Source organism: Perna viridis, chromosome 2 (genome assembly GCF_037379345.1).
Source record: "Perna viridis isolate PV_CMFRI_1.1 ecotype Kerala chromosome 2, ASM3737934v1, whole genome shotgun sequence".
NCBI classification, from domain to species: domain Eukaryota; kingdom Metazoa; phylum Mollusca; class Bivalvia; order Mytilida; family Mytilidae; genus Perna; species Perna viridis.
Genome location: NC_142446.1, coordinates 33,789,048 through 33,805,847, shown reverse-complemented (window position 1 = coordinate 33,805,847; position 16,800 = coordinate 33,789,048). Strand labels below are relative to the sequence as shown.

Below are 16,800 nucleotides of genomic sequence, written 5' to 3'. Positions count from 1 at the left end.
TTAGCAGACGATCTTCTTCCATACATGCCATGTAACAATGCAGCTCAAAAGTTTTCTGACTATATCTTGACAACATATATTGATGACAGTGTTATGTTTCAACCTACAACATGGCCATAGGTTCTATCAACAGCTCGCCATACAGATAAGGGTCCTGAAGTGTTTCATGCCCCTTGCAACGAGCAATTTTTTTTCAATTCACATCCATCAATGTTTGTATCCATAGACACTCTTTGCATAATACAAGCAACAACATATGTGAAGCTGTGAAGTACTAGTGCACTAGCCGTTCAAGAAAAGATGTTAATAGGGAAGCTTTCCTCATTGAGAAATACAATCAGTTGATGTCCGGAGAATTCACTAGGCGACAATTTGTGAATACTCTTAGTTATAAATTTCAGTTGTTAATGAAGTGAAAATTGATACGAAAAGTGATTGCGATATAATCAGAACGATTTTAATGCTTAAGGAACAGTGTTTACAGTTTTACCTTTTATCAGCATGCTATATTGAAATAACTTTTTTTAAAATGAAAATTAACTTTGCCAGGGAAACCTGCGGAACCCAAGCTCAGAAAAAGGAGGAGGGTCTATATTTACATTATTTAACTAAAATAAAAGTCCTATATTTCTTATATTTTTTTCGATGCACTTGGTATAGTTTCACTTTTTACCCTTTGACCTTCAAGATGCTCTTTCGTGGAAATGCAAGTCACCTGATCAAAATTCTGTTTCCCAATTGGCCAAATACTGATAACTTAGTGTTGTTAAAAAAAACTGTATTGAAAATTAAAATTGCGTGCCATGTGTTATTTCCTGAATGAAATGTAGAAAATTATAAGTGAAAGGAACAAATTTTACTGCATCGGCTATCTTTATTTTTAAAGATAGTACTTGTTACAATTATATTTGCCAAAGAGATGAACAACCAACTATAAACGTATTTAAAAAAAAAAAAGATGGTGAATAACAGACAATAACCACACCACACATCTAATGTAGAACTAAAACAAATCAAATATAAATTTACCTGTATTCTGATGCAAAAGGATCATTAATTTATTGGCGTTATTTAAGTACAAAAATCGAAAATTAAACTGGTGCAAAAGGAGTACTGGCACAAGAGTTGTGACCCAAAAGGACAACACCTTTAATGGCCTTAATACCCACTGTGTAAAACTTGTAGAACCTGTAATTTCACTATATACAGTAAAACCTAAAACATAATTAATGTTAGCATCAGTGTAGGTAGAGCTTCTAAAATTTTTGCCAAAAGAACAAGAAATTATAATAACAATTACATTCAGAATTTACAATACTATAATAAATTATTATATTTTTCTTTCAAGGAAAGATATTTCAAACATCTCGGGAAAGAACAATTGGCCATAGAAATGAAAAAGGTTTATACTTACAGATACTCATTTAGCAGCCTAAATTTAAAATTTCTTTTGAAAAAAATTTGGTAAGTCCTATAACTCCTTTGGTACATACCTTTCCGATGAAGATGTTTCTAGCAAGTCTTCCAGCTGATCTTGTAGGGTTTTTATTTGAATTTCCTATAGAAAATATTATTATCTAGAAAACATTCAAAAACTGGGGAAAAGCAGCAACATGCATGTCAGAACCCCACCAATCTAACAATAATCCACTCAAGGATGCCTTCTCTATTCGGAAAAACCATTATTTGATCTCTGCATCACTGGATTTTAATAGACAGTTAGAAAAATTAGGTTTTTGACAGAGTTATCTGCCCTTGAAAACTTCATTTTGAGTGCATTTCAATGAAATTATAACTCAATTTACCAAAATGATATGGAAAATCTTTAATTTTTTCCTTGATTCTGATGGTGCAAATAGTAAAATTAAACTTTCAAAATGGTGATTTTTTTTTTTCATACCATGTTTCACCCACTGCCTGATTCTTAGAGACTGACACTTAATGCATATATACAGTATTTATACAACAGTCAATGATGCAAAAACAAAAATGAAATGAAATGTTATTTCACTTCATGTTTATGGATGAATGCAGGTCAAACTGTTTAATTTCAGGTATTTCATGACTAACTTACACATATATTTAGCTTAAAATAATCAGTATTACCTGTTCATTCATATCTCTCTCAATCTCAGCATTAAAGTTTTGCAGTCTTTCTACCTCCTTTAAGTAAAACCAGAAGAAAAGGTCTAAGTAAAACATTAAATTTGAAATAAAAATAGCATTTTAAAGGAAAGACCACCATTGAATAAAGTTAGGCCCTTAAGAAAAATCATAGACATGTAAGCAAAAATAAAAAAACCTTTAATGCCAAATACGCTTTTGTAAAATGCACAAGGCTATGTAAAACTCAAAATCTTTGAGATAAATGTGAATAGCCATCTTACAAAACTGTTCTATCTGAAGTAATCAATAGTATTGATCATACTCAGACTTAACTGATTTTTACCGATAGCTTCCAATTAGCTTGTGATGTCACTAAGTCGGTTTGGTACTGATACAAGTACTGCATATTAATATGTAATCAAAGAATATTCCGTAAATATTTCTACAATTCCTACATCAGTTCTATGAAAGATACCTCAAGTAACGTTCATACTAAACTTGGTTCCAATAGGTCAAGTACTGTCAGAGAAAAGATTTTTGAAAGAAATAACATTAAAAATAGCAACAACAAAAAAATGTCAAAAAAGGAAATGGCTTATCAGATTAAATCGCCAATGTCAGAATTTTGCTAAATCTGATGATCTGGATATATGTGCGAAAAACTACTGTCTGACCCCTATGTTCTATTTTTAGTATAAGCAGCCATATTTTTCCATGGATCTAAAATCCCCACATCTGTTCCATGCAGGATACCCCAAGAAACATTCATACCAAGTTTGGCTTCAATTGGTCAAGTAGTTTCAGAGGAGAAGAGTTTTGAATAAAGAGCTGCGCTTTAAGCACATGATATGCCCGTTGCCCTTTTAACTTGTTCTTATGCTTTTAATGAATTTATATGATCAACTAGAAATACTGTGAGCCATGTCAAATACCCTCCCCCCCCCCCAAAAAAAAAAAAAAGTAAATAAAAAATGCACAAAAAATTTGGCACTATCAAGGCTACCTCAAGTTTAACTGAGTTTGTTGTCTTTATTTTTCACCCATACATTTCTATCTTGTTTACAACACACTTTTCTGACAAGGTTACCAAGTACCGTTTATATTTATTAGTCAATCTTCATAACAAATGGTGTGTTTTAAAAAAAATTTTCAACAAATAAAATTTCCTTGGCCGTTTCCGGCTTTTTTCAAAGAGTAAAACTTCTTAACATGGAAACGTAAAATTTGACATTTATACAAATCAAAAGGGAGCTTACTTCAATAGATATGAACAATTCACCAAAGTTTCATAAATGTTGAGGAAAGTGTTTTTGAGTTATTGTGTCATTGAAAAATCCCTCTCTTTTTATGTACAGGGGTATAAAAATTTATAACATAAAAAATCGAAAGGGAGCTTACATCAATAGATTTACACAATGCACCAAAGTTCCATAAAAGAAGGTGAAATTGTTTTTGAGTAATTGTGCAAAAACTTGAAAATCTCCCTTTTTTTAAAGTATAAAAATTCATAGCAAGGAAACAAAAAATCAGAAATTTATAAAAATCAAAAGGGAGCTTATATCATTAGATATGAACAATTCACAAAAGTTTCATAAAAGTTGAGGAAAGTGTTTTTGAGTTATTGTGCAAAAACTTGAAAAATCCCCCCTTTTTTTTAGTATAAAAATTCATAACATGGAAATGAAAAATCTGAAATTTAAAAAGATCGAAAGGGAACTTATGTCAATAGATATGAACAATTCATCAAAGTATCATTGAAGTTGGTGAAAGCGTTTTTGAGTTATTGTCCGAAGTGTGGACGACAGACAACGGTATACCGGGCATATAAAAATTGTAAACAACTGCAGACAACAGACAACGGATGCCAAGTGATGGCAATAGCTCACATGACCTTTGGCCAGATGAGCTAATAATTAAGGGAAGAATAGAAAGACAATTCTATTCGAAAAAGTCACATTACCTTCTTTTTTTTTATTAAAGTTTCACTGCCCCTCTTCTCAAATTTAATATAGAGCTTTGTGGAGGCACCAACGACAACAGGGTGATACAATTATATGACGACGTTTTTCGGGGGGTTTTTTTGGAAGGGAAGGGGGGGGGGGGTTGTATAAAAAAAGATGAACTGAGTGTGTTTTATTTGGGAGAGTATGGCAACCTAGGTGTAACATGTGTAGATATTGATTTGTTTTACATTTACATACATGTGCCAACAAATGTAGTCCCTCTCGGTGATCTTTTAGACTGGAATTCAATAGAGCTGGATCACTGTTTGTTTTGTGAACAGGAACCTCGTCATGTAAAAACTACAAAAAATAAACACCATTTAAAGAGTATAAAATGAATTTTGTTTAGATCAATTTCAGAAAGACAGTTTAAGAGCTGGTTCAAACAAGCTTCTTGAAAATAAAAGACAGGGCTCATGCTACTGGGTGATTCAGGCAAAATAGTCAACCTGGGGTCGCTCACTTCGCCCTCATGTGACACCAAAAGCGAAGTGAAGTTGCCTTCTCATTTTCGGACATCACCCATTATTGGGTCTGAACTCCCTCTTTTAGCAGTATTTTGACAGGGGTTGTTTTACTGACCCAGGACACAACATAACAACAATTATATTTTACCTCTTCCATAAGACCAGATAGTGTAACACGAAGCTTAAACTCTTCTTCAGGTACTGTTGAATGCCTTTTCACTTTTTTCACCTTAACCTTTCTATGGGCTTGCTGGGATTTTTTCATCAAAGACATAGCATTTGCCTTTTCAGATAGAGCATTCTCCAGGTCCTGCAATGGAGAAAGAAATATTTTATTTTTTTTCACATTTTGTTTATACTTGAAATAATCATTTAGAAAAACTAGTGTTTCTTTAACTAGATCATGGATTATTTACTTAAGAAATATTTGTATTTTATCCGAAGATTTAGAGGCTTTAATCTTGGATTTTATGTCAGTAAATAGTTATTTGCAACTGTCAAATTAAGATTGATGATGACAAGTAAATACATTACAGTTATCTCAATTATAATGGAACAGTGAAATCAATCTGTGAAACTAAAATTAAAATCTGAAAAATTGTATTTGCACATGTGACTGTGAATTTGATACCTGAAAACAATGTATGAATAAAATAAGACAGTTGCAATCACTAAAAATAGAATTAATTTAAAAAAAAAAACTCTGTAGCAAATGATAAACTGTCCCTTCATAGTCCTTACACTCTTTAAACGAAATGTTGGGAAAAAAAATTATGACGAAGACTTTCAAATAATTGTTTATTCGTCAAGATAAACTTTAAATATTTTTTCGTAACAACAGTGAATAATATATCAAATAAGTGTTCAAACAAAAGAATTCTGAGAAATACTCCAGGCTTGTTACGTATTACAGACAGTTGTGTGTAAAATTCAAATAAGCCTAAAAAAATAGTACCCTTTAATATAACACTATGAAATGCTAATGATTTAAAACTGAAAATATGTTCAGCTGACAAAAAATAAATAATTTTGAAAATCTATACTTTAACAATACCTTATTAGCTATATCCAAGTCCATCTTGAGATTGACCACTTTTTCTTGTAGCTCGATAACATCTGCTTTAAGATCAGTAACTTCACCAGTCAGCTGATTGGAGACCTAGTGGTTTGTTTAAGATAAAACATAACCATATTTAAATCTAATATAATAAAGAATTGTGTCAATATAATACAGAAACATCTTTAGAGCCAACAGGGTCCTGGGCCCCTCACTTATGCTAAAAAATTTTGCTCGATTATGTAAAAAAGACATAAAAATCTATTGAAAGGCAATTTTAATTCAGTTGGGAGACCCAACATCAAGGCATACTATGAAATTATTTGTCTGGACTGCAGAATGGTTAATCAAATATTTGCCAAAGCTTTACACTTATATTCACAATTGTTTGTAAAACAAGTCTCAATTTCAAATCACCATTTAGAAACCTAAAGCAGGATTGATGAAAGAAAGGACGGTCCTGTGGATGAGTACTGTGAAAAAGTTGTTGGTACCAATTTTTGTGGTTCATTAAATCTAAAAATCCAAATCTGGAATAAAATGTAATATATCCATGGAAACTGAGAGGCTCTACTGTGATCATCAATTGGAAAATCCATGTGCTAAGGAAAATAGATACCCACAAAGTTAAGTACTTTCAAAGTATACATAACTCCTTACAAGGCTGGTGAAGAAGTTTTTTTCATTTCTATGAACAACAATACACTGTATTACTTTTTGATACCTGCAAGTTTGTTCATTTGACAGAATACATTTACAGTATCAAAGGATAGACAATGTTACCTTTTTTTCTCGCCTGTTTTCACTTTGAAGGCTGCAAAATAAAATATTTTCTTGTCTTTAATTGACAGCACAACATACATTTTAACTATATTTTCTCATTTATTCAAACATGAAAATACTTCAAATCGACAAAAAATAGAAGCACCTTGTCAAAACTTACTTATTCATTATTGACTCAGGCCAATCAGAGTAAATTTCTTTGTTCTCCAGCCATTTTTCCATGAAAACCAATTAGGATAACAGAACTTTTTTGCATAAAAAAAATGACAAAAGTGCTTCATAGGCAGAATATGACAAGAGAGATACTTTTTCGTTTCAATCTTAATGATATGCCAATCAAAATGAGTTATGGAGAATTATCAAAATAAGGAAGAGAAAGATTTGAAAACCAAGAACTTAATGCTAAGTTGGCTGTATGCCTTGATTTTTGCACCAGGAAAAAAAGACAAAATTGAATTTATACACAACACCCTAATTAAATATATGATAAAACACTCTTTTGAAATGCCAGAGTAACTTGCATATATTAATACTTTACAAGTATATAATAAAGGTCACTTGTCAGGTATATCTTAAAACTATGGTAGAAATACTGTTAGCAAGCTCACAAATAGAACACCCCTTTTTCCATGCACTTACAAAAATTCCCAAAATTAAGGTCTCACTAACCACTTCTAACTTTTCCATTACTTTACATGTTAAACAAGTAATTTTTAATGTTTCACTGTGAAGTCCCAATACCAATGACACCTTAAAGTTGCATACCATTGCGAAGCTTGGAGAATAAGGCTTCCAAAATCTTTATTCTAATACATGTAGTACCATGACTGAAGAAATTCTTCACAAAATTTACTTTAATAAAAAAAAAATCAACATTTTTACCTTTTCTGCTCACTGACAGCATGGAGGCAAATTACCCACACATGTAAACAATATTTATACACTTTTGTAGTAAATTACAAATATGATTTTAAAGTACACATTCTCTGCTTTATTTTGACTCCTTTGGATCAGAATACACACATATAATACACTTACATGACACAGGTTTATGTATTTGGTACTACATAGGCAGGGTGGCCATTTGACCCGGAAGTGGTTAGTGAGACCTTATAAAAAGTTGGATCATCTCCCCTAGCCGACATCAAACAATAATTATCTACTTCCATGCAGGGAATATTTCCCATGAATCTTCATGAAAAAATAAAATCAATCATGCAACATACTTTCAAGTTGTGTAGACAGACATGATGATTCCTTCATTTCTACCTATACTTTGCAGTGAGCATAATAATATACCTTTTAATTTGTTTTTGTTGCTGATCCAGATTTTTCAGCAGTTCAGTCAGGTGAGAACTCATCTTCAGCATTTCTGAAAAAAAATCCATTGATTTGTTAAAGTAGGTTTAACCATTTCAAAACTAACTCAACCACTGAATATACAGTTCATATAAAACAATCCAAAAATATCATTCCTGAAGTTGTATGTCCTTTTGAACAGGTGAAAGCTTTCCGATATGTCTTCTATAAAATAAGTTTTAATTGACCAGACATGATGCCACAAGAAACAACAGGACAACTGAAAATGGCAAAATTGGAAGTAAATTTACAATCAAATAAAAGAATTGTAGCAGTAAACTGTGGTAATGAAAAGTGTAAATCTGCTTATAAAATGTTAGAAAAACCTTCCTAATGAATATACTTACCTGAAGTTACATACACAAAGACAGTAGTATAGAATAATAACTATGTAAAAAATGCCTGCATATGTGAATTTGGATCATTGCAATGTACAAACCAATTCAATTTTTTTTCACGAACAAAAGCATCACAAAAATTTCCAAATTAGCTATTTATTCATTTAGGGTTCCAATTGAAAGATAGGTTTAAAGTGTCAGTTGCTGAAGGAGTCAGTGGTTGAAACTTGGTGTAAAGTGATAAAAAGAATCAATCACCACTAGAAGACATCCTCTGATAGACTGCAATGTTCTCTAACTTGACAAAGTCTCATTAGAGAACTTTAAATCTTACCCTTGGATGTATGAGATTTCTCTGTCTTGCATACTTAGTGGCGTTAGATTCTTAATTTCCATTTCATTTTGGTAAAATGGGTTATTCCATTGAAGTGTAATGCAAATGAACATTTCAAGGGAAGTGTCAAAAACTTGAAATTTCTAATATTCTAATTCATTTCATACAGAGAAGACTTCCTTGCAAGAAAACTATATTTTCAGATCAGAGGGTTTTTGCATACAAAATTCATATTTTTCGTATTTTGCCTGAATCTTACAATGACTTGTATTAACCCTACCGGTGCACCTGGTCCATGCTCCCAGTTTTTAGTGGAGTCGGAGTTGCTCATTTGCTTTTAATACTTTGTATGTATGATTTTAATTACTTTATGTTCTTTGTTGTGTATGTCTGTTTTCCATGTCTGGTCTTTGTCCCTGGATTACATTCTTTTGATTACCGCTAAAACCTTGGTTCCCTTGATTACTCTTTAGTTATGACTTACCCTGGCTACCTTCTGATCGCACATTGTTTAACATATCAACAACCTGATCTGCAATGCTCTTCCATGGTGGTGGTTCACCATCAGTGGACGGGAAAGCTTGGATTGAGACTGAAAAAAGTAAAGACAAAAAATTGCAAAAAAGAAGCAATTAGAAATATTTTAGTATTACTGAACCAAATAAGTCGCTGCAAAATTGAATGACGATCTAAAAATAAGTATAGTATTCTGCTTCGATAAGTTTGTTGAAATCTCTTCATGTCTCTTAATTTGCACATCTTCACACACTAAATGTGTCTATTTAAAATTATGATCAATACTGCATAATTTACAGTGAAAAATTGTCAAGATTTACTGATATACTGTAAACACCTCTGTTTGGTTATTACTACCTTCAGAGTTTGAAGGAAACAAAACATACTGTTAAATGAATAGACAGAGAGAGCTAGTTTTTAACAGACCAATCACTACCTGTTAAATGAATAGACAGAGAGCTAATTTTTTACAGACCAATCACTACCTGTTAAATGAATAGACAGAGATCTAATTTTTTACAGACCAAACACTACCTGTCAAATGAATAGACAGATAAAAAGATAGTTTTAAACAGACCAATCACTACCTGTTAAATGAATAGACGGAGAAAGAGATAGTTTTAAAGACTATTCACTACCTGTTAAATGAATAGACAGATAAAAAGATTGTTTTAAACAGACCAATCACTACCTGTTAAATGAATAGACAGAGAGAGATTGTAAACAAAACAGCAATCACTACAGCAACTAGCATTTATGAAGAGTCCCCAGTATTACTTATATCCACACTGCCAACATTGCCAACTTGTTTCTTATTGAATGCATAAAGCAGCTTTAATCAAATAATATACCTACTGGATTTCATTTCTTTTACACTATTTATTACATCCATCTCTAACATTTTCTGTTCCCTGAAAGATAAAAAAAAGTGTCAAGATACATGATTTCAATTAAATATACAATATAAAAGTCAAGCTGGACCGTAATGGACACTGAGTCCACTAGAGAGGAAAACAGGGGATCTGACCTAGTAAGCTTATTTAGTTTTTATAGTATTAATGTTAAATTTGACCTACATTGTGTAAATTTTTATCAACTTTTTAGCCAGTACCTACTTAAATAGTTTCTAATAATAACAAAGTTCTATATTTACTGCATGTAGAAAGAACAAAACTCTCAGTAAGTAAAGCTTAAAAAAAATACCAAAATTCCAATCAACTGAAAGTTGTACAACTTACTTTTGTAATGCCAACATTTTTTTAGTGTCCAGTTTCCCTAGTTTAAGTTGATGTTGAACCCTCTTTAGTTTCTCAAAGTTTGTAAGAGTGTTGGTGTAGTTTTTCCTGAAAATAAAACAAATGTGATACCTATTATAATTCACTGCCGTATGATTGGTTTTATCTTTTATCTAAATTTAAGCGTTTACTAAGAAATATTTGTTGTATGGCATGTGAACTGAAAGACAATGTCATAACATGATATGTCTGTCAAAATATTTCCAAAATACTCGTAAGCTTAAGTGTATCTCTTACTCTATTTCATTCTCCTCTTTCTCATCTATGGATACCTGTAAGCTGTCCTAAAAATGAAAAAAAAACTTTTAAAACAAACATTGATTTAAAAGGTACATATATCTTCAAAATAACACCTTATAATAAAATTTAACAAGTTAACAATACAACAAAACATGTATAAATCTTTGTGAGTGAGGATTTCATTCAGTCGTTTGGTTTGTACACTGAAAATGACATCAAATGACTTTAGAAATGTTTTCAAAGTTATGTAGTGTTCAGTTAAAAACTGTTTCATTGTAAAATAATTGTGAATGAAAGAATGGTCATATATGCAACTGAAAGAAGCAGGGAGTTCAATTTTTCATTTTCACTTGATTACTTATTTTAAATACATACATTAAATAAATTTGTCAGAATAAAACCTTATTTTCTGTTAAGTAGCATCAAAATTGATATTTTTAGGGTCCTTCAGATGACTTGTGGTGATGTTCATAACCCAAAATTTACCCAAAACTGCTAATATTGGATTTTAAATTCCAAATATCTATTGAATGATACCAAACTTCAGATGGTTTTGTTTTGCAATAACTTAAAGTCAAATTTATGCCACTTTTCATGGAAAACAAGAAAATCTCATTTTTTTTTCTTTAGCAATTTTTGACAAAATTGTCACAAGTCATCGAAAGGTAGATGCATAGAGGAATCTCAGCTAACATACTAAATCCTTCACTGGGTCAATCTGAAGCTTAAGATCAAATTTTGAAAGATCTCTGAAGAATTCTTAATTTGAATGAAGATTGCCAAGCTTTAAACAATGAAAATCTATGAAACTTTTAAGAAAGTTAGAGCAAACAGGAAAATTTACTGGACAGATATATGCATATACATTCAACAGTTAAATAATATACAATACATAAATTCATATAAAATGAAACAACAATAAAACCCATCCAACACAAAACCTTGTAGGACTACATTGTAAATCTAGTTCAATCTAGGCATGTAATAATGCATTTGGTTCACACATATTTTGGAGGTATTAAAATTCACATACATGTACAGGTATCTGGCAGAAGTCTCGTTTAGTACATATAATCTGGTTTATTATCAGAGAGAATGTTACAATCTATAATGGTGACTCACCAACTCAGAATGATCAGCAGAAAACCACTGAAAAAATAAAAACATTTCAAGATTGAAAAATGTGGAGCATGTGTACAATGCCATATATTAATTAGCTTTTTAAACTTCCATTAAAAAATCTACATCACTTACTTTTGTTACATTTCAGTGTTACTAGAACACATGTGTACATGTATATAAATGTACATGCAGGGTACATTTTGCCAAGGCACTTAAAGCACACCTAAGGCAGAATTTATGTTCCTAGATAAATGTAGTTGTTATGCACATGTAGCGATAAAGCTGATTTTTAATATTACTAATATTTTTTTCAAATTTTGTCCATGAAAACTTGTTTTGACCTGTCAGTCATGTGAATGGCTGGTTAGATTGCCCAGTCAGTCCCACAGATATTTAGCCAGTCCCACCCATTTTCATAAATTTACTGTTAGCAAATTAAAATTCTTTAATGACTTTATGGTATGCCAAGTTGCTTTTCATTTTGTTTCATTGACTTGGTTGTGGAGTTTTTTTTCTCAATCTGTTTTCAGAAATGGTTATTAATACAGGTTTATTTATTTCCCATTTTGCATGTGATTAGTTTAGTTACTTTATTTTGTATCAATATAATTAGCTGAATATCAATAATTTTATTTTATCATAATCATTCTTCAACAGCATATTTTTAATCCATGAAAAGTTTTCTGCTTCAGTCTGCTTAAAGTCAAACTCATCACCACTGTCTATTTCCCCATTTGCTGCATAATAATTAAATCATAGCTCATGATTTTTTTCTGTTTTTGTGATCTAATGTTAAAATGACAAAAAAATTAGTTCATCAGGTCTCGAGATCGGTTAATTCGTAACTACGCTTCATCGCTTCTCAGATTGAGACTACGTTTCGCAGCTATTTCCCCATGATCATCATAATCTTTTAAAGGCGTATTATTAGTCTGAACATGACAGTTGCTTGGCCGTATGCCAGGAATGGCACTGGTAAAGTCTTGAATAGGCCACATTAGCATGATGTCAACAATCAGGTACCCGATGTTAAACCGGAAATGGAATTATGCATACCAGTCAACATCTAATAACCAAACAAATAATCAAACCAACAGGGCACTGTGACGGCCTTTTTTTACCGGCGGTCCTTGGACAGTCACTTGTGATAAAATTATCGGACAACCCCCTTTCTTAACGGTCAGGACTGGGGGGACAGACGAATTTCGCATACTCTGTTTTTATGTACTAATTGTTGATATTTTTTCAAACTTCAATATAAAGATGAGAAATAAGCAGCCATGAACAATTGGGGCCAATTCGTGTAACTATAAATGAGATTCATCATGGATCATTTTCAGATTCATTATTCACAATTGACTGCTGATCAGTACAAATATTTTAAAGAAAAGTTTGTAGTTTTTCAATTTTACACTAATTTACTAAATGTTTAAGATTCAGACACAAATAATTACCTTACTAAAAGTGAGTTAAACACTAAATTCATAGTGAATTTACAATAGCATTATGCTAAATTTGTTCCAATGAAAATTCTTAAAATTACATGAATCAATCATTTTCTATTTTAAGACAACAAAACAGTGATTAAATCATTCACTGGTTAACTGTTCCGTCAGTTAGCAGTCATTAATCAGTCATCGATCCATCAAATAGTTGCGTGAATTGGTCGAGGGCTGTCTTAATTAGTTTTATACTTATCAATGTTCTAATTCAATTTGTTATGCTACTTACATCAGCTAACTCATAAAGCAACTGAAAAGAAAACAGGAAATTTCAAATTGAGTGTCAGTACCTGTAAGAATCAGGCAGTTGATGAAACATGGTATGAAAAAAAAAAAAACATCATTTTAATTGTGGAATTTGATTATTTGCACCATCAGAATCAAGGAAAACAGATAGGGTTTTCCATATCGTGCTGGACCATTGAGTTACAATGCACTGAAAATGAACATTTCAAGGCTAGATAACTGTCAAAAAACCTCATTTTTCTTAGACTCTATTGAAAAATTTCTGAGTGAATCCAGCAATGCAAAGATCAAATAATGGCCTTTTCAAATAAAGACAGCATCCTTGAGTGAAATCAATTTGTCAGTCAGACTGGTGGGGTTTTGACATGCATATTTCTGATTTTTCCAACTTTGCCTGATTCTTACAAACACTTACACTTAAGCAATTGATAGTTATATAAAACAAGAACTACTGAGAATACATATCAACCAAAACAGGCAAGAAATAAAGGATTTGTTGATAGGTTTCGTGCATTAAGAGAGAACAAACAATTTCATAAATGGACTGATACCAAAGATACTCTGTAAAAAGAAATAATATTATAGTACATAAAATGGTCAACTAATTTTCCAATACTTTTTTATAGTAGCATTCAACTAAAATCTAGATGTAAATATTTACCTAAGCAAATACAATCAATAGATCTAATTTTTAATTAGATTGCTAAACAAACTTTCACAAGCACTTTAATTTTTAGAAAACATTTTCAATAAAGCAGTCTTCAGAGCTTAAAGCCAAATACAAATGAATTTTAGCGCATAAGATATAATAAATACATGTAACTTATTGTCTGCTATTGCACAATTTCTTTGGTGGAATTGTACTAAAGAATGATCTAAGTACATGTATACTTACGTCATCTCTCTGATTAATAGCTCCAATGGTATTCTCTGACACATTATTGTCATTCTGGCGTAATAATGAGGAAATAGTGTCCTTCATCTACCAGGAAAAAATACTCAACGATTAATAAGTGTTGAATCAAATACATGTACAATCTTTGAGACATTAAGGTTTCCAGCAGGCATGATACCTAAATGAATGCAAAAGGCTCAGCAATCACATGATAAACTATGCATGAACACTTAAATGGGAAACATAGATGTTATTAAATATCAAATATTCTAATGTTGTTTATAACCTCATTTAAGTACTTGTAATTATGTATTTTAATTTATCACTGCAAACATTTCAAGCTTTTGTTTTTAACTGTGTCAAAACACACAGTATTAAGTGTTTTGTATTTAGTTTATATGCTGGTGTATTTGTTGTATTTCACCATATCCACTCATACTTTCTAATGTACATGTTGCCAGCAACCAACTGATGGATGTCATGTTCAATCACTTTTCTGATATTGAGAAAAAAATGAAATAGAATGAAAAAGTGCCTACAAGTAATTCATCTTTAAATAAAGATTCTCTTTCATAATTTCAGTTATACATTGTAATTGTATCAAGATTATTTTTAACAGTAAATGTTAAACAAAAAAAAAAACTTTTGTGGGTAGTTCTTAAATTACAAAACTCTACATGTTTATCATATTCAAAATTACAAAACTCTACATGTTTATCATATTCAAATGTACCTCCCCATCTTCCATTCGCTGTAACTTTCCTCTGGTGTTCTTAAGGGTTTGCTCCTGGTAAAACAAATTTAAGAAAAATAAATATTAGATAAATACATGTAAGAAATACACTTAAACAATTTCTCAATATCATACATGTAAATGTATATGTATGTTACATATAAAGCAATAATAACAAAATACATTTCAAATTTTCCGACAATTTGAAATCCAAAAGTTGTACATGTACAGTGTCTAGTCACCCTGACTCTAGTACACTGCAAAAGCTTTCCTTAGACATGGAGCTTACATTTGTACATCATAAACTTAGATACAAAAGTACAGTTCTTGGCAGTAGTATTATTCCAAAATTATAGCCATGCATCAAAATCACAGCCACATGTCTTAGAAAAAAATTATTTCCTACCTACCTTTATAAAAGGAATATTTTTTTTCCTGAGACAAATACTGTGGGCAAATTACATGACACACCTTTTAAGGCCAAGTAAACTTTATTTAAAGTTGGTATTGAGAACAGTTAACCTTAGTTCTGTAGAGTTGGCTGTGCTTGACTACATGTAATTTTTGTATTTGTGCAAAAAATAAATTCATTGTATTTTCGCATATTAAATGTTAGCATAATATCATTTATACTTGTAATACAGAGATAAATGTCTATTAACAGTCTCATTCATATATTTTTCATTGCATACATGTAACACCTACCCATGCATACATACATGTATATATTCAACTACATACTATGTACCTAAAAGCTTCTTGAATTAAGAGAAAATACACTGTAAAAAAGTATTATCTTTAAAAATACATAATGTAGATAGCCAATGCAAATTCAAGCTTTGTTCATACCCAAAACTGATTATGATTTTATTTGCAGAAAAGGCACATAATTGATAAATCTTTTGATCAAATCCCATATATCTGTAATTCATCAATTCATCTGCCTATCAATCAAGATTAAACAGACATTTCTCCCAATGGCTATTACATGTAGCGGCAGCAGACGCCTATTGGAGATTAATTGATGATTATTGGGGAGTTTGTCTTAGCAATAAATTATTAAAGTGAAGAAATATGACCCATGTAGCTCAGAAATGACAGCTAATTTAGATAGGAAAGTGAAAAATCTATGACAAAATCATACATTTCAATTATAGAAAAAACAGACCCATTCCAACACCACGTCTGTATATGAGGGTGATGATTGGGAGTTTTAACAACCTTGAAAACCAATACAGGTCTTTCACAGTCAATGTTAGTGGGTTAGTAGTACCAACTAGTGTTGGTACCCGAGTCGAGCCCTTGGGATACCTGATCTTAGAACTCGGTCAGAGTAAAGGGATTAATACATGTTCTACTAGAGGCTAGGCTGCTGTGTAGATGCTTTGGCCTACTCCCAGACCCCACATAGACCTGGGAGTGTTTCCCCATTCTATCTTTAAGTACGTGTACATAGAAAGTGACCTCCAACCCAAGTGCTATATAAATACCATGAAGACTTCTTGAATATGGAAACAATAGGAGAGTTCGCCAATCTCATTATATAGTAATGTCATATTCACTAATTTGCATATCATTAAGTGTCAAATTGGTTGGCAAATAAACAACTAAATAAACAATTAACAATTTCATGATTAGAATCCCAATTTTCAAAACTTTATAGCTTTGTTATTTTACAGCCAATTTTGGTTCTGTGAAATGTTTCATTTACATAAAAGAATTCATATTCTATATGTGAATTTATAACTGTTTTACCAGAATAATAAATTTGAAACAATATATATATGTAAACCTCTATTTTCAT

The 16,800-nt window shown here is 31.4% G+C and overlaps 1 protein-coding gene across 2 annotated transcripts in view; it reads right to left on the bottom strand.

Annotated features, from left to right (window-relative positions):
- LOC148624740 (uncharacterized) overlaps positions 1 to 16,800 on the bottom strand; it is a 56,691-nt gene that overhangs the window by 38,635 nt on the left and 1,256 nt on the right. For both annotated transcript variants that reach the window (XR_015919750.1, XM_088567601.1), the window contains exons 3-17: positions 14,997 to 15,050; positions 14,264 to 14,350; positions 13,352 to 13,372; positions 11,621 to 11,647; positions 10,496 to 10,542; positions 10,202 to 10,306; positions 9,819 to 9,874; positions 8,932 to 9,039; positions 7,716 to 7,788; positions 6,417 to 6,447; positions 5,631 to 5,735; positions 4,725 to 4,886; positions 4,308 to 4,409; positions 2,107 to 2,163; positions 1,494 to 1,558 (exon numbers count right to left, since the gene is read on the bottom strand). Coding sequence is in view for 1 of the 2 variants with exons in the window: in XM_088567601.1 (XP_088423727.1) it covers positions 1,494 to 1,558; positions 2,107 to 2,163; positions 4,308 to 4,409; positions 4,725 to 4,886; positions 5,631 to 5,735; positions 6,417 to 6,447; positions 7,716 to 7,788; positions 8,932 to 9,039; positions 9,819 to 9,874; positions 10,202 to 10,306; positions 10,496 to 10,542; positions 11,621 to 11,647; positions 13,352 to 13,372; positions 14,264 to 14,350; positions 14,997 to 15,050 (1,100 nt within the window). In the remaining variant the exon portion in view is untranslated. The remainder of the gene's footprint in view (positions 1 to 1,493; positions 1,559 to 2,106; positions 2,164 to 4,307; positions 4,410 to 4,724; positions 4,887 to 5,630; positions 5,736 to 6,416; positions 6,448 to 7,715; positions 7,789 to 8,931; positions 9,040 to 9,818; positions 9,875 to 10,201; positions 10,307 to 10,495; positions 10,543 to 11,620; positions 11,648 to 13,351; positions 13,373 to 14,263; positions 14,351 to 14,996; positions 15,051 to 16,800) is intronic.